We start from the raw sequence: 27,437 nt of genomic DNA, 5'->3' as shown, positions 1-27,437 counted from the left end.
TATGTAATTCCTGATAAGAACGAAGTGGGTTTGACATGTTTTGTATCTTTCGAATGGTAATGATAAATACTCTTTACTTTTAGAAAGTGGATATTTCTCTGCTCTAACTCTTTTGTGTGCCTGCAGCCTTCCTTCAAATACACGTCTGGGGTTGGTGACTGCTTCACTTTGTGAATTCCCTCTCGACAGCCACAAACACAGGAAGGATAGGTGTGTCTGAGTGTCAATCTTCATTCTGATGGCTCATTCAGGGCTAGAAGGGAGGGAGAAGCTGACACTTGTACCTGAATAGGCAGTGTCCTATGCCCGCACAAATGGCTGATTACGCCCTACTGATAGTCTGGAGATACGGCTGGGAAGAAATTACCTCTGCAATTCAAAGAGCCTTCTTTGAAGACACTCCCACTTCAAAGGCACAACTGGGTATACGTGCTGGGTCTCTGACCTCTCCAAGCCAGGCACTACTGGACCTGTGAATACGTCTGACAGGAAGAAGGGCTGCTGTGCTGCTACCAGGAACTGCCACACTGCTGGACTACTGCTCTGAGAGAACTGTTTTTCCACTCTGCTTTGCAGCCTGCTGCTTGCTACCCTCTGCCCTGCTGAGGAAAGCACTGGACCCATCTTAAAAAAATCCATTGTAGCTCCAAGGTCCTGATGGTGTTCCCCCTGTTCTGAAGTCTCAGGGACATCAAAAACTTCCTACAAGCTTGCACCAGCACCTGGACTCCGCCATCTTTGAGTCGCTGCCCTGCCAAGTGATGCCAACCCAGTCCTGGGCTTTAAAAATGCATAACTCCGGTTCTACTTATTGGATTTTTGTCATTTTGGTCTTGTTTTATGCAGCACATTACTGTCTATTTGTCTATTTGTTATTTTAGGTGTTTTCATTGTGTTACTGTGTGTTGTGTTGCACAAATACTTTACACATTGCCTCTTTAGATAGACCAGACTGTTCTGTGCCAAGCTACCGGAGGCTGAGCAGAGGTTATCTTTTAGTGTGTTTCTAGCCTCCCCTAATAGGATTGTGGTCCCTACTTGGACAGGGTGAATACCTCTGTCAAATAGAGGCCCAATTTCTAACACTGACTAATGCCTAACTACTACATTGCTCACTTGGCTACTCAGCTGCTTAAACTTGGACTTCTTTTAGTTTCTTCCAGACATGCGATATTAATGACTGTCCTCAATGTCCCTTCCAAAGTTTGGAAAGTGAGATCAGGATACTCCCCACTGGCTAGATTCTCACATCTGTGCCTGGAGAGTAGGTCCCTCACCGTGTACTTGAGTCTTTTAAAACATTTATTGCAGTATTTTACCTCGTGAGAATGACCGGACACAATCTTGACCTTACACATGACTTTCACACTGATTGTCAGCACATTTTGGTGCTGTTTTTATCCACAAGTTGTACCTTGAGCCAGAGCTCCTTCTTTTTCAGCTTCTCAAGAGGGACCTGGATATCCCTCTCTGTAAATTTTATCTGTGCAGTACATGGTGACAAGATGAAGTGGTGCTTAAGCCTCTGATTTCCAATTTCTAAATTCTGATTAAACCTTTTCTTTACAAAGATAAATGCCTCCTAGCTAGAACTGCCTTCTTGCAGGTAGAAGCCGGGTAACACATGTTGGGTGTGGGGTGACCCTTACACATTCCTGTCCCATGTGTCACTTGGTGATTATGTGTTTTCTGGTTATTTCCATTGAAAAGTTTTTTATAAAGTTCAAGGACAAGTAGGAGTACAAAGGTACTTTTATTCTGTGCAAATTTGTTAGATGTAATACAATGTAGTAGAGAACAGTGCTAAACAAATCTATTTCTCATCAGGGTGACGTGGTAGAGGTAATGAGAAAATTGTGTAATACTATCTAATCGATTATGTTAAATGATACTGGTTTACATGTACCACCCTTCCGGCAAATATGAGAAAGTTTTACTAATACGAAAGAAAAGGAGGAATGGAGAGTCATAAAATAAGAAACAAGTGGGTTAAGAGCATGGACAAATTAACTGGTTCCTGTTTTAGAGGCTCTTTCCTGTTTCTGTGTGTGCCACACAAGCATACTGTCCCCAGGTGAGATATGTATGCACTTGATATTTTAAGCTGTGATATTATCAGGTGCATTAAACTTTTTGTGGTAACAGCAACAAGTTTCTTTAAGCTACTTCAAAAGAGGCTGTAATACATGTCCTCTATCAGATATTTTTGGAGGATGCATCAGTGGCAAAGCCCTTGGGAGAAAAATATTTGAACAATTCCTGAAATGTTTTTTGTGATAATCGGTTTGCGGTCCCTGGTTAGGCAAATAGGTTCCCTGGGTCCCTCAGGAAAGAGGTCTCCATGATGATGAAAAACAGCCCAGCAATCTGGGGAGCCACTGCAGAACCTCATGAACAAAAGGTGCATGAACTATGTTCTTGGTGTTACATCTGGCACTGGAAGGAAACCATTGTTCTTCACTACTTTAAATTTAGGTGCATAAACACATCTATTTAATTACATTTGCCATTTCTCATTTTAAATGAGGAGTTGGTTTAGCTTTACAACTTAAATTCATTAATGGTGGATTTAAGCCTTTTCTAGCTCATATTTACCTAACCCACCCTGCCAACTTAGGTTGTGCCCAGCTTTTACACAAGAAAGCTACAACAATGAATATTGATCATACTTTCTACTATTAACTCATACTAAATAGGTAGATACACCCCTAGCAGTAAAGCTTTTCCTGTTTTCTACATAACAACTAGCTATAGTACATAAAATAACACTCAAATAGGTTTTAGAAAATTGGTGGAGGAGGACAAATGTACAGAGATAGGTTTCACTTTTGACTGCCCTCAAACAGTTCTTCCTCACATAAAAAGAATCCCCAAATCAGTGACCTACCACCTATTCCACCCCAAAAACCCTACAAAAAAGACTTCCCCCTAGCTCACCTACAGGATTGCGAAACAATTTGTCTTTCTCACTTTGACTCTACAGTTGCAATCCTGGCAGGTATCACGCACTTCACGATGGACCCCATCAAAACAGGGCTTCATTCGACTTCTCCTCTACTGGCCTCTGCAGGCAAAGTTGATAATTTCAAAACACAGAAATGTGTCTGCCCTCTGAAAATGTTCAAGTGGCTCAGTTAGCGTCCAATCATAGAAAAAAGGCAGTAATCAGCTCGCTGTCACCAAAAATGAACACCTCACATAATCAGAGTCACACCAAGTTTTAGTAAAATATACACATAATTTTATTCAATTTTTTAAATGGAAATATATCATTTCATAGGGAACAAGGTACCTACACATGGATGATGCGGTACTATAATTCAAGAAATTGCATACACCCCAAACCGCAAACACTAACAAAACCTGGGTTTCTATTGGAATTATATAACACATATTAGCAAGCCCATTATTGCCGTTTTAGCAGCAGTTTCCTGCTGCTAAAACGGCGATAACTTTAACGAGGTTCTTGCTAATAAGCCCCATTGTTTCTTTATCTTCAAATGTTTGAAAGTGACCCCTTAAATAGCACTAATCTCACAACCCTCTCAAACTCTTAGTACGGGCAATAATATCTGGAACATTGAAATAATAATTTCCAGGACTTCAAAGCCACAAATAGGTGTTTATGGGTTATGGGCCTCCTCCTGCTGATCATCTTACTAAAATCCATTTTTAATTCCAGGCATTTTTCAGTAGCTAATTATCATAATTCTAAAATTGAGATGAAACTACCAAGGGCCTGATTACGAGTTTGGCTGTGCAGCACCGGGTCCACCTGCCGCCGCACTGCCAAACCCATGGTGGGCCGCCCACCGGATTATTCGTATTTCTTGTGTCTGGCAGGGTTTTGTTTGATGTTCCCACGGCGGGTACCTGAAAATTGGCACAACAATTGGAACACCCAAATTTGTTCCTGCACAGCATGGACTGAAAAGTCCATGCCATGCCGGAACCGAGGTGCATGCACACAGGGGGGCACATGTTGTTTTCCCCTGCATGCACCACATGGCACAGAGGATCAAGGGGGCCCTGTAGGGCCTCCTTAGTTTATTCTCTGCCACGGTTTTCATTGCGGAAAAACCGCCATGAAAACCGTAGCTGGGAGGAAACTCATAATATGCTTGGCGAAACCCGCGGTCCCGCCAATCATATTGTCACCTACTGACCGCAGCAACACTGCCAGGGAACGGCGTTTGGCCGCAAGATTGGTACTCAGGCCCCAAATGCTTCTAGAAACCAATTTTCATGTACTTGTATAGATATACTTATTTGGTTAATATTGCATTGATTTGATCAGAAGAAACACTAACATATTAAACATCAGAGCAGGGTATCACATGTTTTAATGCAAGTTGAGAGAAGCTAGATTAACAGATGGTTAGAGATTCCGCTGTTGTTGTTCAATTAACGTGTGACTGGCCCACAGGTGCAGGGCTTTTTATAGGGCTTGAAAAAGAGAGTTACTTGTGGCAAGAATGCAAAGGTCACAGGGCAACAATAGGTTTGGGAAAATATGTCTGGAAGAAAATATTATTTTAAATCTTGGTTCCATGTTTGAAATGTTGGTTTCACGTCACTGTTATTACAGCTTGCGGGAGCCTTAGTGCCTGCCGGTGATGTAATGCCAGGAATCATAAGGTCCAAGGAGGTACCTGAGCTGAGAACGCACCATGGCTGCTTTTTTCCCAGTTTCGAGGCTGTCTACTGAACTTGACTTCAAAAATTTTAAAATTAGAAAAGATAAGAATGAGAAGATGTATTATGACCTGCAATGCAAGATACTATCATTTTACAAACTACCTTTTGTTACACTGGAAATATTATCTTCAACTACAACAACTTCCACAAACGTTTTTACATTACAAAACTTGTTACAAGAGAAGTTGACTGCAAGCTGCTTGTTGCCCATGGCAATGGGGCTGATGTCAAATGGAATTATGATGGTCTCCTTTGGCTTTATTGAAATTACTCTGAAATGATAAAAGAAAGTAACAGTTAGTGCACTTAATCTGCCAAATGGAGTCATTGCAGTAGAAAAACTGACTGAGAACCCCCCAGTAAAGCCTCCACACTATACTTGTAAAACTAAGAGCCTGAATACAAGTTTAGTAGTTCTCCTACAGAGAGCCATGGCAGAGCTCCACGGGAGGATCACCAAACCCGTAGTGAAACCACCCGCAGGTTTCTGACTGGAATCCAAGTCGGACTGATGGTGCTGCAGAGGTCCCACAGTGGTGCCTTTGCCAGGCTTAAAGGCGAGCTTTAGAAAGGCATTGCTGGGTGACCAACACAGCGCGTTCTTGCACAGGATGAAATGGACCATGTCATGCATTCCTTCTCATACAGGAACTGGAAGTGCAAAAATACAGGGTGGCACAATATGTGCCCCCTTGCACAAAGGTGGCAGGGGGCCCTGTAAGGGCCCCCTGAGTTGCCTTAACATCACACTTTCCATGGCGGGCTCACCACCATGGAAAGGTTGGTGTTGAGGCAACTCATGATATGCTCAGGATTTCCACAGCGGTACTGCCAGGATATTTGTGCCTGTGACCGCTGTCTCACCACCGCTGGGTCACCGTCTCCCAGCAGTTGCAGCACTCCTGTGACAGTCCGACCTCTATGCTCAGAATAGGGTGGGTGGTGCTGCAGTGAGGCATGCTCTGACCACCACCACGGGACTGCTAAACTCGCAAATGGCCCCTAAGTGTTCTCATAATTTGGGTTTCCTTGTGCATCCATTTTGTCCATGTTAATTTCCTGTGTGCACAATTGCTTTTTTCATAGCCTGACAAAAGTACACATTTATACTAAGTGTGGCCCTCGGTTCATTCACTAACACACACCAGCTATTGCCATCACAAAAAAAGACACTGTGAAGCTTATATACAAGCCCCTTGTGCCACTGGTGCATCACTTTTTCCCATATTAAAAGTGAAGAATTGGCAAGCAAGGGGTTTGTAAATAAGCCCATATGAATGCAACTGTGTGGCGTGGCATGGCATGTGGTAATATCAACCAATCTCCCTTTGTCAGCTCCACTGCAGCTTGTCCGGGTTCTGCCATGGTTAAGAGTTGTAAAATAGTCTTGCAGAATTGTATGGGCCGATTCACAGAACTAACTTAAGACAAAATCCTAAACTTACTACCATTTTGGTATTCAAAGAAGGCATTTACTCATTTTGGTATTCACAGAAGGCACTTACTAATTTTGGTATTCATAGAAGGCACTTACTCATTGATGAGTAAGTGCCTTCTGTGAATACCAAAATGAGTAAGTGTACTTACTCATTTTGGTATTCACAGAATGAGTAAATGGTAGTAAGTTTAGGATTTTGTCTTAAGTTAGTTCTGTGAATCAGGCCTGTGGTGTTTGCTTACTACAGGAGTTAGTAGGTGCAGGTGACAGCAAGCAATCTTGTGTGTATGTGTGAACTTGCCTATCTTATGTGCGTGTTTACTTGTATCGGTCTCTGTGAGTCTTTCTATGCAGTGTGTGTCTGAGCAAGGGTGTACATCCAAGTGAATATGTCTGTGTCTGTATTTCTAGTAAATCTTTGCATTCATATTTCAGTTTTTTGTGTGTTTATAGTCATGTGTCTATATGTGTGTGAGAGTGCCTAAGGATTTGCAGAACATCCTATGCCTCTGGAGTTGACTTCTGGCATCTGGAGGCCATTCCTGCCTATCTTTAGACTTGGTAGGAATGCCTCTCATATGACTTGCATCACTTACATAGAGAGCATGGCATATGCTGAGTGCTCTAGGAATAAATGATGTCCACTCCTGGCACCTGGTTGAGATGGCGAGCATCTCTTGAACATTCCTACAATCTAACGACCATTCTTGACATAATGTGAACATCCCTAGTTTGTTCTGGCCATCTCTTAGATATATGGACTTAACTGGAAAACAGTGGCCATCTAATGGATATTTCAGCAATCTGATGTAGGGACAAGATAATGCGGGGCAATGCACTGACATGTGAGGATGAAGTTGCTCCTTGCATACGATGGTGTTAGTATGTCAATTTTTATGTACGCGAGTCAGCTGGATATGAGAGTTCTTGATTAAAATATAATAGGAGCTTTTGGGGGCAGACGACAAGGGAGGTCTGTACTCTGGGAGATTTTGGGCGTGGTGCAATCCACTGACTCCAGGCAGATTAGGCTATAGGTTGTAGGGTGGGAGGTGGGAACATATATGTTTGGACTACCAGCCACCATTTTATTAGTTATCAACATGATGGCTGGTAGAGTTGGCAGGGTTATATTTAGTTCTACCCGACAATCCCCCTGTTTTGATTAGGAAGGGTGTAAACTCTAGGCTAATTGTTGTTGGATCTGGTGCATAGTGGGATAGTGGGCAGGTTGCTGATATTGTGTTAGACAGTGGTTGGAGGAAAGCTCAGATGGTTTTATGGTTGTTGGGATGGGTGAGCTATTTTGAAAGAGGTTGTAGGGGAGAGTAAGTGTGCAATTACAGAAAGCAGGGAGTTAAGAGGATAAAGTTTAAGAACAAAGATATTTAGTTAGTTTATGATGTAGAAGACAGCGAAAGAGGTAGTTGAGGAAGTGTGGGGGGACATTTAGGATTGGGGGTATGACAAACATTAGTTGGTATGCATGTATAGTGAGGCAAATAGTTTTGTAAGGTAATTGGCCTAGGTTATATTTATTTTGCGCAACAAAGAGGCATTTTCCACACAAGAATGTCAGTGTTCTGTGCTGTCCCCTCTTGCTTAATATTATATCTGCAGCCAGACATATTTTATGCACTAGAACAATCACGGACACAATTATTTTATTGTCAGAAAAGGTGAATGCTTATGGAAATAATGTTTTTGCTAATAATGAAAAGTTACATTTGGGTGCAAACAGGTGTATATTGTTAGCGAACAAACAACGTATTTGATGGCATATGAGTCCATTACAAGGAAATAGTTGGAGTAAAAAGATTATTTACAAAAAAATAAAACAATGGTAATTAACAATAAAATGAATGTATTTCCAAAAAATAGCAGATAGAATAAAGAAAAAAATAGCTTTTACTAAAATTGAAAAGCTGGTCTTGAAATTCAAAACAATGTGTCTTCCACAAAGAAATAGAAGCTGATGTTTATGTAGAATTGCAGTTTCTGCAAAAATAAACTAAAAGTGATAATGTAAAGCAAAGGTAATGAGATTTCATACAACTGTAGAAGAAGTTCTGGGAGCAGATTTACTAAAACATAAAAATTTGTATTTTCAAAGCATAATACACTTTTGTTTTTCACAAACAGACAAATTGTATAAACTAGAAATGTTACAAACAGGGCCGAACTGGGAACCAAAACCAGCCCTGGAAAAGTGCTCGGCCAGCCCAGTTGAGCTGTCTGCCAGGGCCAGTTTCGGACGATTTTGTTACAGGGGAAGATATTACCGCTATGCTGCACAAACGGCCCTGTAACAAAAATGGACACCCAGGGGTCCAAAACTGGCCCCTACCCTGGCGGTCCACTGGGGAGATGCCTGGTGCCCGCTACGGCCAGTCCGGCCCTGGTTACAAACACATAGTTTATTATCAGGAAATGGCAAGATGTAAGCTTATGGAAACGAGACACTGGTACTTGATGATCAAATTAATGTATTTCCAGACAATTGCTGACATGTAAAGAAAAAGTTGTTTTTACTAAAAATTGAAGAGCTACTATTTAAAGGCAAAATAATGCATTTTCCACAACAAATACAGCTGGTGCTTTGGCAGAATTAAAAAAGTTTACAACAAAAAAAAAACTGAGACATAAAAATTGTATTTAGGGCAGAATATGTATTTTCAAACCATAATACACTTTTGTCTCTCAGATAATTAGCTAATTAACTATACATTACTAACTGATATTTGGGGACAAAATCAGAAATGTACATAAAATGGCCCAGCTATGAAAACGGCACCTATGAGATTGGCTTAGGTTTAGTGATAGAATCACTGGCTAAAGGCTTAGATTATGACTTCTCTATATATTCTCATCTTCCTGTCATGTCCCTTCCAAATATAATTACTTTCACTGTAAGAGCGATAACCTAATTTAAAGCCACAAAACAGGAAGTTGAAAAGTAAGAAGGTAGATATTTACTTAATATATGTTGAAAATTGGAAGAAAACCATGCACATGACTTTGTCAATTTACCTACCAAGATTATATCAATTGCTTGTAAATTCTATCGATGTTTGGTCAATTCCTGAAATAATTGAGTTATTGCTGTAAGAGGTTTATGCTGTTTAGGGGTGCAGGGCTGCTACTGTGAAGATGCTTAGAACTTTCCACATGCTGCTCATGGTAAAGGTCTTTTTCAACCTCTTTAAAGCAGCTTCTAGGCTGGCTGGTGTCTGTGAAGATGGCTTGGATGTTTGCCTAGGCTCCAGTAAGACAACTCCGGTGATGAGGAGCCTATAATTCCTGAAAGAACTCACTTGCAATGGGAGCACCCATGTGAGATGTCCCTTGCAAACGTTAGATCGAGCAACATAAGGGTACGGGGTCCTTCAGGCCTGAGCTGCGGAAATTGGATAGCTTTGTGAGGGCCTTAACCAAATCATTATATATTTAAATATTACCCTGCAAATTGAAAGTTTACTTGTCAACTTGCTACGTCAAAGTTATGATTCTTTCTAAAATCACCAGGAAAGGGTGCAATGATTAGACTTCCTTCCATCCCCTGCAATTTATAAGAAAATGAAAGAGTGAATGGTTTGCAACTTCTCCAGTGTTCGCAAACCACTGGAAGGTTACTGACTACCAATGTCAGGAAGTAAAGGTTTATGCAGTTAGAGCTTCCTTGAGCAGAAGTTTCCATCTTGTGAATTGCGGCTTTGGTAATTGGGCAGAAAGAGGTCACATGGACTGCTGCATGAGGACCTCTTTGGAAACAGCCCCTTTACTTTGACATAGTGGCTATACTTGTATACCTACAGCAATGCATTCACAGCGGATCACAAGGAATTGTCTGGGATTTAGGTGAACCGTTCTGCCCCGCCTCTTTGCTCCGAGAATGACTGATACATCCAGCACAGCAAGAACAATTGACCAAGTTGCATGCAGCTGCTGTGCAAACACAGTGCTGTGATACTGTGTGTTCAATAAGGACTACAAGATCATTCCAACAATGAGGCAAAGATGTGCTCCTGCACATAAATATATGCGCAAAAGTTCTTGAATTTCTTGTTGTAAGCTATTTCACAAGAGTGAAACTCACAGAGTCAACTATGTAGTGAGAAGCTGTAGCTTCTAAGAATGATGTGTGATGATATTTTTCACAAGCAGGAGACTGTGATCATTCAAATTTAAGGAAGCCAAGGCATTCACCAGGACCGAATATTTGGAGTTAAAAAAGATGGGTTTAGGGTACCAGAGGAAACACTTGTGCTTCGGAGTTGTAAGCTTCAACCGGGTTGGTTTAAAAGAAAGATGTACACTTTGGAATGAGGTGCATTGTGGATACGGATGACTTCAGGAAACAACTAACTTAATAATAATATTAATATCTATTCCTTTTCACAAGCTAGTAGTTTGAATTTTATGTTTTGAAAACATATTTTGGTGCACATCACTTTTTATTATGCCAAATTCTTTTGGGCCGACACGAACGTGTAAAGTGCAGTCAGCACAACGTACCTGAAGGCTTGTTCATTTTAGTTTCTGCCAACCCAAGCTCTCAAGGTGAAATACACTTTCACTATGTTAATGTGTAGGAGGAACACTTAAAAATAAATTTTCTTTCTATTGATTCTCTACATCAAATATGATCTATATTTGAGAAAATAGGAGGAATAAATCTAAACTTTCAATCCTTGGTCACAGAACAGTTCATGAATCAAGGCGAAGTTAACCTTGGAAGATGGAGCAAGCATATACACCTTTAACAGGAGAGCTGGACGACAAAGTCCAAGGACGCCTTCACGTCACACTGGGAGAGTCCATTTTGTGGCTCGCAACAAACGAGGCAAAGTACCAGTTTCTGCATTCTCAAGGCTAGGCTTTATGGAGGTTGTACAAGAGCATTTCATAGGCAAAGAAATGTTAAGTTGACCTCAATTTAGAAGCCAGGGTGGTGAAAAGTCACAAATTGTCAGATCAATGCCATTGAGCTGCCTGGCAAGAAGGCAGTACAAAAATAAAATGAGGAATGAATCACTCGACCTGAGTAACCAGGGATAGCAACTTTGTAATTAGAAGCCCTCAATCTCGTTTAGTAAGGTCGTGAGGCGGTATATCTTGGCTCTCCGCCAAAATCTAGAAACGTGTAAGCATCATCATTGGGCTCCCTTTTTGTAGTTCGCTTACCTCCACCAGGAGGAATACCACTGGTTATTGCAGTAGTGATTAGGGACATAGTGAAGGTGTTCAAGTTAGGTGAAGTTTGTTTAAAAGGCTTGTATGTCCTTGACAAAAAGAGAAGAAGGCAGTACAGCCACACACTTTACTCTCTCAAATACCACAGACAGGCCCAACCCAACTGAGTGTAGGGGCATCAACGTGAAATTCCTAAAATACTGCTCAGTGACTCTTGAGCAATGTCTAACAGTGTGGAGAGAGGCAGGGTCAAACACTTAAAATGGCAGGAAACCCCATTTCTCTGTTGCCCATCTCCTTTTTTTAGAGGTCACCAAGTGAAGACTATTCCTCCCATGTGTGGTGGGGACAGCAGGGGGTGCCTGAGCTATTTTAGCTGCCAGCCTACACCAGATAACGTCCAATCAATTTTTTGAAGCAGTAAGACACAAGGAAGTCTTCCACATTCCCCAAAAACTATGGGCCTGATTTAGATTTTGGCAGATGGTTTACTCTGTCATAACGGTGATAGATATCCTGTCCGCCAAAATATAAATCCCATGGGACATAATGGTATTTATATTTACGCGAGCGGGATGTCCATCACCATTGTGAGTAAACCATCCGCCAAAATCAAAATCAGGTCCTATAGCTTGAAATGATAACATTATTACTCCCTTTTAAAGAGTTTTTCAAGGGATGAGATGCTGGACATTGGCAAGCTAAACTCAACAGATGTTGGAAGTAGGATCTATTTCCACATACATATAATCCAGCTGCCAGGTGGCAGTAGCCTCCTCCCATCAACTTCAGATTTGGGCAGGTAGTTGGAACTGTTGCCGCCAAGACCTGGAACACACTCCCCACCCACCTACGGCAGACCCAAGACCTGCTGACCTTCAGAAGACTCCTCAAGACCTGGCTTTTCGAGCAGTAGCGGCATTCCCCAACCTCTAGCGCCTTGAGACCCTCACGGGTGATTAGTGCGCTTTCTAAATGCTATGATTGATTGATTTATTGATTGATTGATTGCCAAGGCTAGCTCAATACATACACTTAGCCTAGAAATCACCAGATTGGCAAAATACGAAGTCAGTAAAGGAGGTATTTAAAGGCCAATGTCTGTTTTTGAGGAGCATATCACTGTTTAGTTTAAAGTTACTTTGAAAGCTTTTTTCCAGTACATTTTTCTGACCGAAAGGTAAAACGGAAAGGTTATTTTGTAAATACAGTTTTGTAAACACTTTGTGTGTTCGATGCTACTATGGCACCCAATAAAATGTTATTGCAAGTTCAAGATTTGGCCATAAATGAGACGTTTTTGCTTAACCTGGATTATGAGCTGTGCAATGTCAACTGCACCTCACCTCACACACTTAAACAGTAAAATCCTAGTGGAAAACATCTAATGCCTGGAGTGTTAAAAATAGAAATTCCTGTAGAACTTTGAGTACTCTCACCTATTTCAGAACACCAAGGTCTTGTTATTGCCATTTGCTAAAATACAGGCAGAACATCCAACATCATGAAGAAGTCATTGTCTACTTACATTATCTCTAGTACTGCGTTTATCAAGGAGGCACCCACAATAGTCAGTTTGCCATCTGTTAATTCCTCTGAGAGAGGGTTGGAAAATGTGACGCTTCCTTTACCAGGCTTGTTCACAACAACTGGACCAAGCACCTGCACGACAAAATAAAGTGATTTTGCAAAGAGCAAAAAATGTAGAGGCCAGGTGGGGAGAAAAGTTGATAGAAACATTATGTGACAAGCAAAGAGGAAGGCATAAGTGATGGGGAGGGTAATGAAATGTGGAAAGATTTAAGTAGAGCTATTGGTAAGTGAGCAGGATAAGGGGCTACAGAATCTGGGTGAGACTGCAGCATTGAGAGAAGAGAAGATGAGATTCATTAAGAAATAAATGCACAGAAATTTGTCAGGCTGACAGTGAGAGTGGGAAGAAAAAATCTGGAGGTGACAGGAAGATATCAAATTCATGGGTTTTGACAATACTTATTTTCTCTTCAGCATCATATGAGATTTGTTAATTTTGTACGGCCATATTGCGTTGAAAGCACATGATCTCATTTGATTTCAGAATTTAGAATAACATCATGGTCACTGTACTTAAAAAACCAAGGGCTACTGATTAATTTAAATATGCCAATGAAGACTCTCCTTAAATTTGATAACACTGCTTTAAGAAAAAGTAGACCATTTTTAAAAAAGAATAATGTTGTTAAAATACAGATGTTCCAGTCTGTATATTAATACCACTCTAAGACTTGCAAAGGATTGGTGAACAAAGGAAAACAACACTTTGAGACTGGGAAAAATTGCTAGTTGAATCAAACATCCCAATAGGTAAAGAGTGAAAGGAACAATCAAACAAAACATTTCATAATTTAAAAAGGATTGGCCAAGTTTTTATTTAATGGACCTTTGCTTGGAGAGAAGTTTCAAGTTTTTCACAACGAACTTAGGCCCTCATTAGGATCGTGGAGAATCCGCATCCTCCGGGCCGGCGGAGGCCACCGCCGGCCCGGAGGATGCGGATTCTCTGCAGCGGAGCATCCAATGTCCCCCCTCCAGATTAGGATGGCTGGGGGGCCAAGAAGTCCGTCCGCCGCTTTTCCGCCGCAGTTGTCTTCCGACCGCGGCGGAAAAGCTCTATTATGGTGGCGGTGTCTATCAGACACCGCCAGCCATATTAGGATGGTGGGAAAGACATGCCTTTCCGCGGCGGATTTCCCGCCGTGTAAAAGCATACGGACTGTCACTTCGGGGGCCCGTTGCGTGCCCCCTGGGTGAAGGGGGGGTGGGGGGTGCACATGGTGCTCCCTGCATTTGCGTGCACAAAGCAGCAGGCACCACGCGGCGCCTGCCGCTTTGTTCATGCAAATGTGATGCATGCATTTTTCACCTTGCGGCGGGTGCAGCTTGAAACTGCACCCGCCGCAATGTTAAAGATAGTGGATGTGACTGCCACCCTGGCGGTCACATCCTAATCTGCTCGGAGGGAACGCCGCAGCCCCTGCGGATGCTCCCTCCTCCTCAGGGGTCGCGGACGGACTCAAGTCCGTCCGCGATCCTAATCGGGCCCCTATATTTGTTACGGACATAAACGAGTATAATTTATTGTGTCACTCACTGTGAGATGTCACCTTAAGATTGCACAACAACAGTGGAGGGGAGCATTCTCTTTCCCATGTACATATGCTTAGTCTGTAAAATACTGAACAGGAATCCCACATTTTATGAAGCGAATAGGGATGTATGAGTTGAATATATGTGCATGAAGTGTCTCTGGTGACCATTCACCATGCTCGGACCAATAAAGAAAAGGATTTAAACAATATTGTGTGAATAATCTTTAACACTTTAGGGCCCAAAATAGGAATAAGGGGGTGTTAGGCTCTAAAATTACATATTTATAACAGGCAATGGTATTATAGATAATTTATAGACAGTGGAGCAACAGTCCTGGGGAGAATAATTTCTACAAGTCTCTAGTTTAACATAGCCACATTTAAATGATTCCACAATATAAAGAGAAAAGCATGACTTGTGACCAATGTGCTTCTGGCAGATGGCACATTGATTTCAAGAAACATTGGTGGGGGGGGGGGGTGGAATGCAATTTTCTACAGTTAATGTGGTTTTGTGTGCTGTAGTTTGATTGAAATTACAGTCTCCTTCCTTGAGCACCATTAAAAACGCCAAGAATGCTTCATCTTTCAATTTTTAACATCATTTACATAGAGGTGTGAGGCTATTCACCTGCTTATCTGCCAGACGATTTTGTGGATTTTTTGAACACTTACATGGATCATAAAATCAGGATCACCTCTGAGTCGCTGTTCAGTACCAGGCTACATAACACCAGCAGGGGGTCACTTCCCTTCTAAAAAAAACGTCCAGCACTTGATCGTAACTAGACAAGGAATATCTGCCAAACTTTATTTTTAGCAGTAGAATTTTAAGATCCTTCGTTCCAGGAAATCTTCCAACTCCAGTGTACCAGTGAATTAAGGTTGAGAATGAGTCTGTACAATGTGTGATGGGAGATGAATGCCACCAATGTTAAACGTCCAGTCATCACAATACCAAGAATCTAGGGTGTCCGAGACTTGCAGTGTAAGCAGTGCAGAGGAAAAGAGGCAGTATTAATCTGTTTGGACTGCCTAACTTCCCGTAGGTTTCTCTTTAGGGCTGGGACTGGTCAAGGTGCATGGAAAAGCATGCCTGTTTATCCGATTAACTTGGAATCTGTTGGCTGTCACCTACAGACACCTGGCAAACATCTACTTCTCTACTTTTGTTGTCCGCTCTGGCACATGGTGCTCCTCCTGTTTTCATTATGGAATGTTATTTCACATTGTGGCAGAACATGACCAACATTTGGAGGCATCAATCTGCATTTGCTGGGCATCTCTTCCGTGGAATTACATACATATGCAAGTGTGTTAAGGTCTTTTCCCCTGGGGCAGTAGCCTATATGAGTGCTTTATATAACTGATATGTTGGTGTTTGGATGTTTGGTGGATTTCTTTCCCATAACATATGTAAAACTGATGCAAAACCATTTCACTTTGAGTTGGGGAAAAATGTATATCAGCTATGTTTTGAGTCTTAAAAGCCTTTTGTTTTAGCCAATATATTTGGTAAAGTGCACTGTAAAACGTGCAGTGCCATCTTTTCCAGAATATTTTTCAGGGTCAACCTCCCAAAACCCTTAGGGAAGGGTTGAATAGCAGAGCAATTGTTTTGCCCACTCACTTGATGCAATTTTAAGTCTGTATTGGAAATGTTTATACCATATCTGTTATATACGGCACCGCGATATCGAAGAAACCAACTCGCAGTTTATCGTCAGCATCCATAACGTTTACATCCTCATTAAATGAGTCATGTTAACGGCATCTTCCGTGTATTAACAGCAATGACGGACTCGCAATAAACCAACTAGTTTCGTTTCAAGTGGCGGCCATATTAAAGCAATAATAGTGCAACCCAATGGTGTTCGATGAACAGGCCAACGTAAACTACTTTCAACAAAGATTTTATTTTACTAGTTCCCTAGTAACAACATTGTCACTAACTGTACCAACCATCATATTGTGCATCGCACAGGATATACACAAATCGCAATGCTATTTATGTCTGACAGGATCCCTATCCAGGCCTTGGATTGGCCACAACCTGACCATATTCATCTAACAATCTCTTCACATGTGAAATTTTACTCTCCTTTGGGGTGGAGCAGATATGGAGGACATGTTCTGCCACACCCAAAAGATGGAAGCAACTAAGATGCCATGAAGTTCAGCTCATGGCGTAAGGCACATCACTGTTAGACCTCCTCCCAAAATCTGTGTTTAAGCTACCATAGATGAGTTAGGAGCAGACGACTGAGTGTATCTGCATTGCTCCATTAACACCAGGGATATTTGTATTGTCAAGCAAAAAAATACAAACGTAGTGGGAAGCTATGTGTCATAGTATAAAGCATTCTGCCCATCGTCTGCCTAATTTTAGCTAACCTGTGGGACCGGATCACTGAAGTTACTATACGATGTACCCTCCAGAGAGTACTGGGAACGCACCCTAGACTCAAGTGATGATTTGTATGTCAAGGGAAAAAAGGAAACAGTGTAGTGTCTGTTTTTCTGATAATAGGTTCGTCCCTCTCAGGCCTTTAACCACCATCTGTATTTCATTTATGCCAAGGCAGTTGATTCATGGTATTACATTGTGATCAAATAATATTATGAAAGGCGCACACCTTAATCCCCTTTTTAAACAAAAAACTTTATAAACCTCTCCCTTAAACATTTTTTTCTCTGTAATCATATTGTAGAGTGCTATTCAGGATTAGAGAGCTGCCTATCCCCCTATTATGTGACTGCCAAAGTATTTCAGGTCAATATTTACCTGAGAAACCTGTGTGGACTGCGTTGTTTGTTTAACATACAGAATAGCTACAAAGTCAACCGGAATCTCAAATAATCGTCCCCCATCATCATAGATTAAGACCAAAAAAATCTTAGCACGAACATTTTTCACGAATTACTCATGTATATGTATTTAGGTTACTTTCCACGAATTCACACAATCAAATTTACATTTCAGGCATCAAATTCACATGTAAATGTAACTTCAAAACATTCTCTGAGAACATAATAAGTGGTTGTTTGCTCATCTGTGTAATCCACATCCGGGTTCGTTTGCTGCCCTATGCATTTTGGGACACTCACAGTCCCTTCTTCAAGGGCCACTGCATTAAAACATAAAACATAAACCCTAACACTCCCAATAACTCATCAAATAATCTTTCCCTTGTCTTAATGCCCAAGTGGACAAGCATACAACAGCTGTTACACAAACGTTTATGCGAAATTACCCAATCATCTACATGCCTCATGCATACGAAGTGTGAGACCTGTGTGCTGAAGTAGCAGCTGTTATTGAACCAAAATAGTGAAAAAGACCAAAATAGTCAAAAACACTGTAATGGTCCTTCTATCGCCGCCATACTATGCCAATGAACTCCAGATTATGCCAACGAACTATGTATTTGAGCTTATATAGCGCACAGCTACCCGCAGTGGGTTTCCCGGCGCTTGCTTAGGGAACCCGTCCTGGTATTCCCCTGTGAAATAACCCCGGCAGGGTATCCACAAGGTGAACGCCAGGCATCCCGCCGCGAGGGGCCGTTGTAGAGATTAAGCAAGCTATTGCCCAGAGTCGCAGAGTGTGACCCCGTGAGTCGAGAAGGCACTGGAGCGAGAATTATCGAGTCCGTGGAATTTTTAGCCCAAGACCCGCCGAGGCTGGGAATTGAACCCTGGTCCAGGGCCGATCTCAGCTTCCGGATCTGCTGCCTCTAACCCCTGAGCCACACTTCTCCACATGATATACTATACTATGATATACTTACACTGTATGCCAAACTGAACAAATGTAACCATCCCTCAATGTGCCACTCATCCAAATATGTCATAGTTAATATCTTCATTAATGGATTATTATCCTATGTTGCTACTTCCATATACTACTGTAAACTAGAAAAACAAAAACTGTTATAAATATGCCTGTGCCAAAACAGAAACTCAACGCGTTGTTGTTCAATTTATAATCGCCACGTGCCTGCGTACCTGTTATATGTGGCACCGCAATATCGAAGAAACCAACTTGCAGTTTATCGTCAGCATCCATAACGTTTACAACCTCATTAAATGTGTCATGTTAACAGCATCTTCCGTGTATTAACAGCAATGACATACTCGTAATAAACCAACTAGTTTAGTTTCAAATGGCGGCCATCTTAAAGTAATAATAGTGCAACCCAATGGTGTTCAATGAACAGGCCAACGTAAACTACTTTCAACTAAGATTTTGTTTTACTAGTTCCCTAGTAACAACGTTGTCACTAACTGTACCAACCATCATATTGTGCACCGCACATGATGTACACAAATCGCAATTATGTCTGACAGTCAGGTAAATGGCAAAGAAGGACTCATAATTGACCAAAAAGTTTAAATTCAAATGACAGCCATCTTATCTTATCATATCTTCTTAAGTGGAATTTTTTTTTTTTTTTTTAAATTTTTAAAACCTTTATTATAAAAGAGCACACAGATATTCAGCCTAACATCCCGGAGGCAAGGCAGCATAGAACCAGGAGGAGAAAAGTGCAAGGTGATTCACATCAGAGCATTGTAGGTTGTTTTTTATTTTTTTAAGAAAGAGAACTAAACCAAGAAAAGAAACGCCCAGAGGCGCGTGAGAGTGGCAATGGAATCCTCAGAGTCGTCAGGGAGTCGGCAGAAGGCAGAGGAGGACAGGTAGAGAATCGATAAAGGAGGATAAATGATAGGATGGAAGGGGGGAGGAGGAAAAAGCAGGAGAAGTACAAACAGCATAAAACAGTTGGCGTCACAGGTTACGGTGATAAGTGTTCGTCCAGAGGGACAGGTTCCGGCGGCAGGCACACATCGCCCCTGTATGCATTCCATGCCCCCCACACTTTATTCCATGTCTGGGGCCTCCCTCTGGCTACATAGACCGTCTTTTCTCGGAACATGCACCAATCCATGTTGGCTTTCCATTGTACCACCAGGGGGGCTGCAGCAGCACCCCACTTTTGAGCAATATCTCGCTTGGCAACCATATTGCCCAGGGTCACCCAACGAGTCTGCGTCGTGTTGTGGTCAGACGGTTCCCAAACGTTGAGGAGACACCTCCGAGCCTCTGCAGCCAACACCACCCCAGTCACCTCCCCCATAATCCGGTGCACTCTCGCCCAGTAGGGGGAAATGACGGGGCATTCCCACAGAATGTGTAAAAAGGTTGCGAGAGCACCACAACCTCGACGACAAAGTCCGTCGGGCGAGAATCCCATATGCAAGAGTCGAGGGCCGGTGACATACACCCAGTGCAGGATCTTGAATTGCACCAGTCGGAGACGGGAGGAGATAGCGACCTCCTTAGGGGAGGACACTGCACTCTGCCAATCCTCATCGTCAAGTTCCAGGCCGTCTGCCACCCATTGGTCCCGCAACCCTAGGAGGAGATCAGTGCGAACATTAATCAGTTTTTTATAGGACAGGGAAATAGCACTGTCAGGTATATGGCCATCCAGTATCCTGTCCTCTAAGGGGGAGCTTTCAGGGATCTCTCCCTCCGTCGGCGTGGCAGAGAGCAACACGTGTCTCAGCTGGGCGTAGCGGAAAAACTCTGAATCGCCCAAACGGTATTCGGCCTGCAGCTGAGGAAAGGTCTTGACTTCGCCCTTAATAACCATATCGTCCACCCTGGAGATGCCTATGAGGTCCCATTTGTCGAAGCCCTTGGTGTGCCACAGCCTGCCCAAGATATCAGAGTCATACAGTGGGGTAAACCTGGTCAGTCTGCCCTGCCAGCCCTGTGCTTTAGTGATCGTCCGCCAAATGTGAACCGCTGCCTTGGTCGGGCCTGACAGCCGCCGATCGAAGGACCTTGAATACAGGGCCCGATAGTAGTTGCCACCGCGTAAGAGCCACCTGTCCATTGCGTAGCCGGGACTATCAATAGGGCCATAAAAGCCGTGATGGAGAGCAGTGAGCTGAGAGGACCAGTAGTACCGACGCACATCCGGCAGGGCTATGCCTCCATCGTACCACGGTAACGTAAGCTTCTGGATGGCGACGCTGGGTCGACCATCCCAAAGCAAGGCCCGTTGCAAACTCTCAATCTCCCGAAAATAGCGGGCCGGAACCGGGTCCTGAGTGTTCTGTAAGGCATACAGGAACCTGGGCAAAGACATCATTTTGAACAATGCTGCCCGGCCTAGGAGAGAGAGCGGGAGTCTGCGCCAGCTATCCACGTCTCTCCGCAGCCGCTGGAGAGGGGGGAGCAGGTTGTGGTCGTATCGCGCTTTAGGACTACCGGAAATGTATATCCCCAAGTACTTAAAGCCCTGTCTGGCCATCTGGATATTGCAGCCTCTGGGGAGGTGCGGTGTGTCCCCTTTTAGAATGTAAAGAGAAGACTTGGCCCAGTTGATGACCAGGCCAGAGTGAAGTCCAAAAAGCCTGAGTACGTCGCAGGCCACAATGAGCGACTTGCAGGGGGAAGTGAGGTAGAGCAGAATATCATCTGCGTACAGGGAAACTCTATCTTCAAAGCCCGGGGCCCAGGTAATGCCATGTAAGTCTGGGTGTGTACGCAGCATGGCCGCAAGCGGCTCGAGAGCCAGGACAAACAGGAGAGGTGACAGGGGGCAACCCTGCCTGGTACCTCGGTGAAGGGCAAAGGACGCCGACACGCGGCCATTGACTGTGACATTAGCCAACGGACAAGCGTAAAGGAGTTTCACCCAACTCACAAAGACCGGTCCAAACCCAAGCTTCGCCAGCACAGCCCAGAGGTAACTCCACTCAAGAGAGTCAAAAGCCATAGTGGCGTCAAGAGAAGCAAGCACCGCCGGTTCCTCGAGGGTGTGGGCTCTGGCCATAACACCATGGAGCCGACGCAGGTTAAGGGCAGTGTTTCGGCGGGGAATGAAGCCCGACTGGTCCGGGTGCACCAAATCACCAATGACTCCAACCAGTCGAGTAGCAAGCAGTTTGGCTAGGATCTTAGGCTCCACATTGAGGAGAGAGATAAGGCGATAGGATCGGCACACGTCCCTTGGTTTTCCCTCTTTGTGAATAACCACAATGGTGGCCAGCCTCTGGTCCAGGGGGAGCAGGCCCTCATCCAATGCCTTCAAAAACATAGTCCGCAGGTACGGGGATACCACATCCGGTCGAATTTTATATAACTCGACCGGAATACCATTGGGACCAGTCGCTTTACCCGACCTTAGTGCACGGATCGCTAAGGCGATCTCGTCAGCGGATATGTCTCGATCTAAGTCGGCACGGTCCTCTTCGGAAAGACAGGGAAGGTCAATCATCGAGAGGAACGCCGCCGAGTCAGCCTGGGAGCGGTCTGAGTTGGAAGTGTAGACACCCCGGAAGTAATCAGCAAAGGACTCGGCAACAGCACTTGGGTCCGTGACGGTAACCCCGTCTTCGCCCAAGATCTCAGGCACAACGCGGCTAGCCATCTCGCGCCTGTCCAGCCAAGCTAGCAGTTTCCCAGCTTTGTCGCCAACGTTGTAGATACAACCCTGCTGTTCCTTGGCCAGGGTAAGGGCAGCATTCGTGGCGAGATCATGGTATTCCGTCTGTTTAAGGGAAAGGGCATGCAAAAGAGAGGGGTCGGGCTCAGGCCCCAATCGGGACTCGAGGCGCAAGACCTCTTCTTCAATACACGTGAGTCGGCATCTCTGACTCTTCTGGCCTCTGCTTTGAGAGCAAGATCCTCCCCCCTTAACACAGTCTTAAATGCCTCCCACAAGGTAACAGCCGAGCCAACCGAGCCCACATTCTCCGAGAAGTAGAAGTCGATGGCCTTAGCAAGGAGGGTACGAGTTTTGAGATTGCGGGAAATACCATGGGTTAACCGCCACCGGCCGGTCAGACAGGACGACGTTAAAATCAAACGAGACCCACAACGGGGAGTGATCGGAAATGCCCCGTGCCACAAAACGGGCCTCAGACACGGCAGGCGCATGTGCAGCTAAGGTAAAGACGTAGTCTATACGAGAAAGACTACCATGGGCACTCGAAAGGAAGGAGAAATGGCGGAGCGCGGGATGCAGAAGTCGCCAGCTGTCCACTAAACCCATGGAGTCAAGAAAGGAAGGCAGCCACAGTTGGGAACTGCGGAGATCTCTCGGCGGATGGCGATCCAGGGAGCCAGAGCAGACTGAGTTAAAGTCACCCCCCATTATCAATAGACCATCAGGCAAGGAAAAAATGGCTCCACCAAGGTCTTGGAAAGTACCAGATTGTAGGCCTGGGGGAACATAAACCGAAAGTAGCGCGAGGGAACGCCCTTCCCATCTCCCCGCCACTGCAGCAAAGCGTCCCCTCTCATCAATCACAGTGATGTCTATCTCAAGGGGAAGGGACGCACGCACCAGGATTCCCGCCCCCCGGGAGCCCGAAGAGAACCCAGAGTGGGCCACCATCTTGTAGCCCTTACGGTTAAGAGCTTTGCACGAGTTTCCAATCAAATGCGTCTCTTGTAAGAGCACAACATCGGGCATATGTCTCTTAAGCAGTTGAATCACCACCCCTCTCTTAACACGGTCACCCAACCCATTAACATTCCAACTGATCACTTTTAATTTCCTACCCCCCATCGTCCCGTAGTCCGCCCCACCCAACCCCAGCCAACCCAAACAGCAAGTGAAAAACAGCAGTAAACATGACCCATTGCCTAGAGGAAAGAAGAGAGAAAGAACGAACAAACAAAGAAACTTGCGTAATTGCACCCCCCACCCTGCACCCCTGCATCAGACTAAAAAGCCCCCCCAACCAGCAGTGTGCCTGTTGCCCCATAAACTACTCTACAAAAAGTCCCAGAGGAGTAAGGAATCTCCACGAACACCTCCCGCCACCCTCCATGTAGCGACAGGAAAGTCAACAGGGTCACTTAAGAACAGTACCGACAGTCTCATGAAGCGGGGTCACCAAACGCCGAAGTTACACAGTAGAGCCAAGTCTCATAGATCCGAGCCACCAGCCGCACCTCCATCTTGTTCATCTTGAGCGTCCCGACGCGGCGACAAAGTGTCCAACCATTCACTCACATTCTCGGCGAAGTCAAAGAACAGGGCATGGCCCTCATGCTCAATCCGGAGTTTGGCAGGGAACATCATAGAGTACTTATATCCCATGTCTTGCAATCGCCGTTTTACACCCGCGTAGCTCTGACGCTGTCGCTGAACAGCCCTAGTAAAGTCCAGATAGAAATGTATTTCAGCGTTCTGGTACTTAAGCGGCCCATGCCGTCTGGACGCCTGTAGGACCGCATCTCGGTCTCGGAAGTTGAGAAGCCGCGCCACGATGGGTCTAGGCGCCACGCCCGCCTTCGGCGGGCCACCCGGCACCCGGTGGGCACGCTCCACAGAGAAAAAGTTACTAAGACCAGACGGTGCCAAATGGGTCTTTATCAGGTCCTCCACAAAGAGGTCCATCGCCGCTTCCTCTGAACCCTCTGGAACACCGACAATGCGGACGTTCTGCCGCCTGGCGCGTCCCTCAAAGTCCTCCAGCCGCCTTGAGAAGTGGTCCGTAGTCGTCCGCAGGTTCCGGACCTCGGTTTGCAGGTCCCAGACGTCGGCTGTTAGGCTGGAGGTCTTAATGTCTAGTGTCTTCACTCGATCATTAGTCTTGCCCAAGTCGGCTCTGATGAGAGTCAGATCAACAGCCATAGTGTCCACCTGGTGGGTCAAGATCTCATGTTGTTGCTGCATGTCGGCCCGAAAACTGGTAATGGGCCCCATAATGTCGCTTAGGGTAGGCTCGGAGCCGTCAGGCGAGCCCATAGATGGAAGGCTTTTAGCAGAAGACCCCGTGGCAGGCGGTGTCTTCGGCTGGACATACCGCTCAATCCTATTCTGTTGCGTCTGTGCTTTTCCGCGAACGCCTTTGTTCGACGTCTTGTCGGGGTCCCCTCTGCCCGCCATGATGGTTCCGATGAGGACAAAGGGCTGCACCAGCCAAGCCTGAGCCCAGCGAGCCAGGGAGAAAATCCGAGCTAGACAGGCAGACCAGGCCGATGGAAGTGAGCACTGTAGACACTAGCACTCCGCCAGTAGGGACAGCAGCCAGTCACTACGCAGTCCAATCGTGCAGAGTGGCGGAGACCGGAGAGACAATGGCACAGCCCTGGCACGGAGTTCAACTCGAAGTAGCTTAGCGTAGGAACCACCGATTCGAAGGCGGAAGGCAGCTCCCGCCTCAGTAGACCACCAGCAATAAGAATCCACCCGCGTGGATCAGGATTTCAGACAGGATATATGAGGAGGATCGGAAGGTCTGCGGAGCTCCGAGCTTACGGGGCCATCTTGGTTGCCCGCGAAGCTCCTCCCCTTAAGTGGAATTTGTTAAGCGCACTGACACCATAAGTTTCCTGGCGCTGAAAGAAAGAGTTCAGAGATTGCAGGGGCAGAGTTAACCAGATTGGGTGAAGAGCCGAGTTTTCAAAAGTTTCCTAAAATTCAATAAGGAGCCGCTAGATTTAACTGAAAGAGGAAAAGAATTCCGGAGTTTAGGGGCCAGATAAGCAAACCTGCGGCCGCCAAACTTATTAAGTTTTACTTTAGGGGCGACCAGTAGGTGAAGATGCGCTGAGCGAAGATTGCGCGCCGGGAGGTGCTGCGTGATCAGGGTTTTAAGGAAATCCTCCGGACTGGTGCAGTGGAGGGCTTTAAAGGTCATGCCGCCAATCTTAAAAGCCGCCCTTTCCACGACTGGTAACCAGTGGAGTTTTTGCAGTAGTGGTTTCGCAGATTCCCACTTTGGGGTTTTGTGGATGAGTCTGGCAGCCTGATTCTGTACAATTTGGAGACGGTGGTGCAGTGACTGGGGAAGACCATAGTAGAGGGAATTCGTAAAGTCGAGGCGGGATAGCACTAGGGAGATCACGACCTGGACTAATGCCGCGTGTGGGAGTAGATGGGCTATTCTGCGGATTTTTCGCAATTGGAACATGCAGGAGGAGATCACAGCACCTACTTGGGCCTTGAGGGAGAGCTCTACATCGATGATGACCCCCAAGCTCTTGACCGTGCTTGCTGGGGCGGGATGGGAGCCCAGGTCCGTGGGCCAAAATTGAGGGCCCCAGAATGCTGGGCTATTACCAGGAAGGATAAGTTCAGTTTTCCCTGGATTTAATTTCAGTTGGTTGTGATTCATCCACAGTTGTATATGGGTCATGGCTGCTTGAAAGCTTGTGGCGGCATCAGGAGATTCAAGGGGGAAGATAATCTGCAGATCGTCCGCATAATTGAATACTGTGATGTCCCAGTTTTTGAGCGAGTGAATCAGTGGCCGGAGATATAAATTGAATAAAAGGGGGGAAAGGGAGGAGCCCTGAGGGACTCCACAGGTTGTAGATGCCCTGGCTGCCGTGAAAGGGCCCAAACAAACAGCTTGTGTTCTGCCGACGAGAAAAGACTCAATCCAGTTGAAGGCAGGACCTTGAATGCCGGCCTGTCCGACACGGTGGAGAAGGATGTTATGGCCCACCGTGTCGAAGGCGGCCGACAGATCTAGTAGCACGAGGGCCTGGGGAGACCCGTTGTCAGCATTCCCCCTCAAGGCATCCAATACTGGCAAGATAACTGCCTCGGTGGAATGGGCCGGCCTAAAGCCGGCTTGGTTAGGTTCAAGATACCCAGAATTCTCAATGAAATTTGAGAGACAACGGGTAACATGAGCCTCGAGGAGTTTTGACAGGTAGGGCAAGAGGGAGATGGGACGGTAATTGGAGGAATCGGCGGGGTCCGCACCTGGTTTCTTCAGCAGGGCCAAGAGAGTGGCCTCCTTGAAGAAGCTGGGGACCGTGCCGGTGCTGAGGGAGGAGTTCCTCAGGGGCAGTATGCAATCCGGTAGTGTAAGGCAGACGTCCCGAACAACCCAATATTATTTGAAAACCCAAAAAACTCACACAACTTTCCAAGAACTTCTCATTTTACTGGTTCCCTGGTAACATCAACATCATTGAACATACCTAACGTCAAGTAGTATGCCACATGTTATGTTCATGAATCTGAATCCTATCACTATCTGACAATCAGTGTGCTCTTCACCTCATACATCAAATCCAAGTAAATTTCCTGAAAGGTTTTGATTAAAATCAAGTCCACAGCAGTTAGTTATGGAGCATGCAAATGCAAACATCATTCTCTTAATTGCATTAATCCCACATGATCGTTTTGCATGTACAACTTCAATTTCATGATTACAATAATGATACATTGTATATACATCTCTATACTTAAAGCATTGTCTGTTGCATGCCTCTCTAAGTCCATGTCCCATCTAGTAGCCTGAGACATAATGTGAAATGTATTATTTCGTATGTCAGTGGTTTAAGGTTCTGAAAAATCTATGCTTAGACTAGAAGTATGTCAAAAAACCAATATGAAAAAATGCGACCTATAGAAAACAACTCATGTCAAGTTTACCCTTCAAACCCAAATGAGTCATGCTGTTAAAGTTCTTTACCCAAATGACTTTTCTTTGTGATAGAATCTTCTTAGCGCCATCTAAGGGGGAAACGCAAGGCTGGACCACATTCTTGTAAATATGGTGCAGCCTTGTGTTTGTGAAGGGGCGGAGCGTGCCTTTAAGCCCAGGAGGCTAAAGATACACTACCTACTACAGGATATGTACAATAGAAGTGGCCACCAGAGTGCAAGGCTGTCTGTGTACAGGGGAGGATTGGTTATGTGTAGGAAGGTGTCCCTTCCTACACATAAACCATGCTAAAATGCCATTTTGTAACTTTGATGTCTGTATGCTTCATGCAGCACACATGAAAGTTACAAAATTGAATTTTTTAAAAAGGTTTGGTTATGTACAAGAAGGGGCACCTTCCTGCACATAAACAACCCTTGGCATTTTGCTTTTTCCATGTGTGCTGCAAAAGGCAGCAAACATGAGAATATTGCAAATATGAGCAGTAATAAACCATTTCCCCTCTTTTCACGAACTTAAGACCAGGGTTTTCCAGGTCCTAA

At 44.8% G+C, this 27,437-nt stretch overlaps 1 protein-coding gene across 1 annotated transcript in view; it reads right to left on the bottom strand.

The window, feature by feature from the left end:
• Positions 1–2,482: 2,482 nt before the first annotated feature.
• Positions 2,483–27,437, bottom strand: part of LOC147705981 (protein-glutamine gamma-glutamyltransferase E-like) — a 263,890-nt gene continuing 238,935 nt past the window's right edge. The window contains exons 12-13 of the mRNA XM_086932440.1: positions 12,858–12,991; positions 2,483–4,970 (exon numbers count right to left, since the gene is read on the bottom strand). Of these exons, the coding sequence (XP_086788566.1) occupies positions 4,790–4,970; positions 12,858–12,991 (315 nt within the window). The 3' untranslated portion in view covers positions 2,483–4,789. The remainder of the gene's footprint in view (positions 4,971–12,857; positions 12,992–27,437) is intronic.

This window comes from Lissotriton vulgaris, chromosome 7, assembly GCF_964263255.1.
Source record: "Lissotriton vulgaris chromosome 7, aLisVul1.2, whole genome shotgun sequence".
NCBI classification, from domain to species: Eukaryota; Metazoa; Chordata; class Amphibia; order Caudata; family Salamandridae; genus Lissotriton; species Lissotriton vulgaris.
Note: the sequence above shows the minus strand (reverse complement) of the source record. Positions and strands in the feature narration are given on the sequence as shown.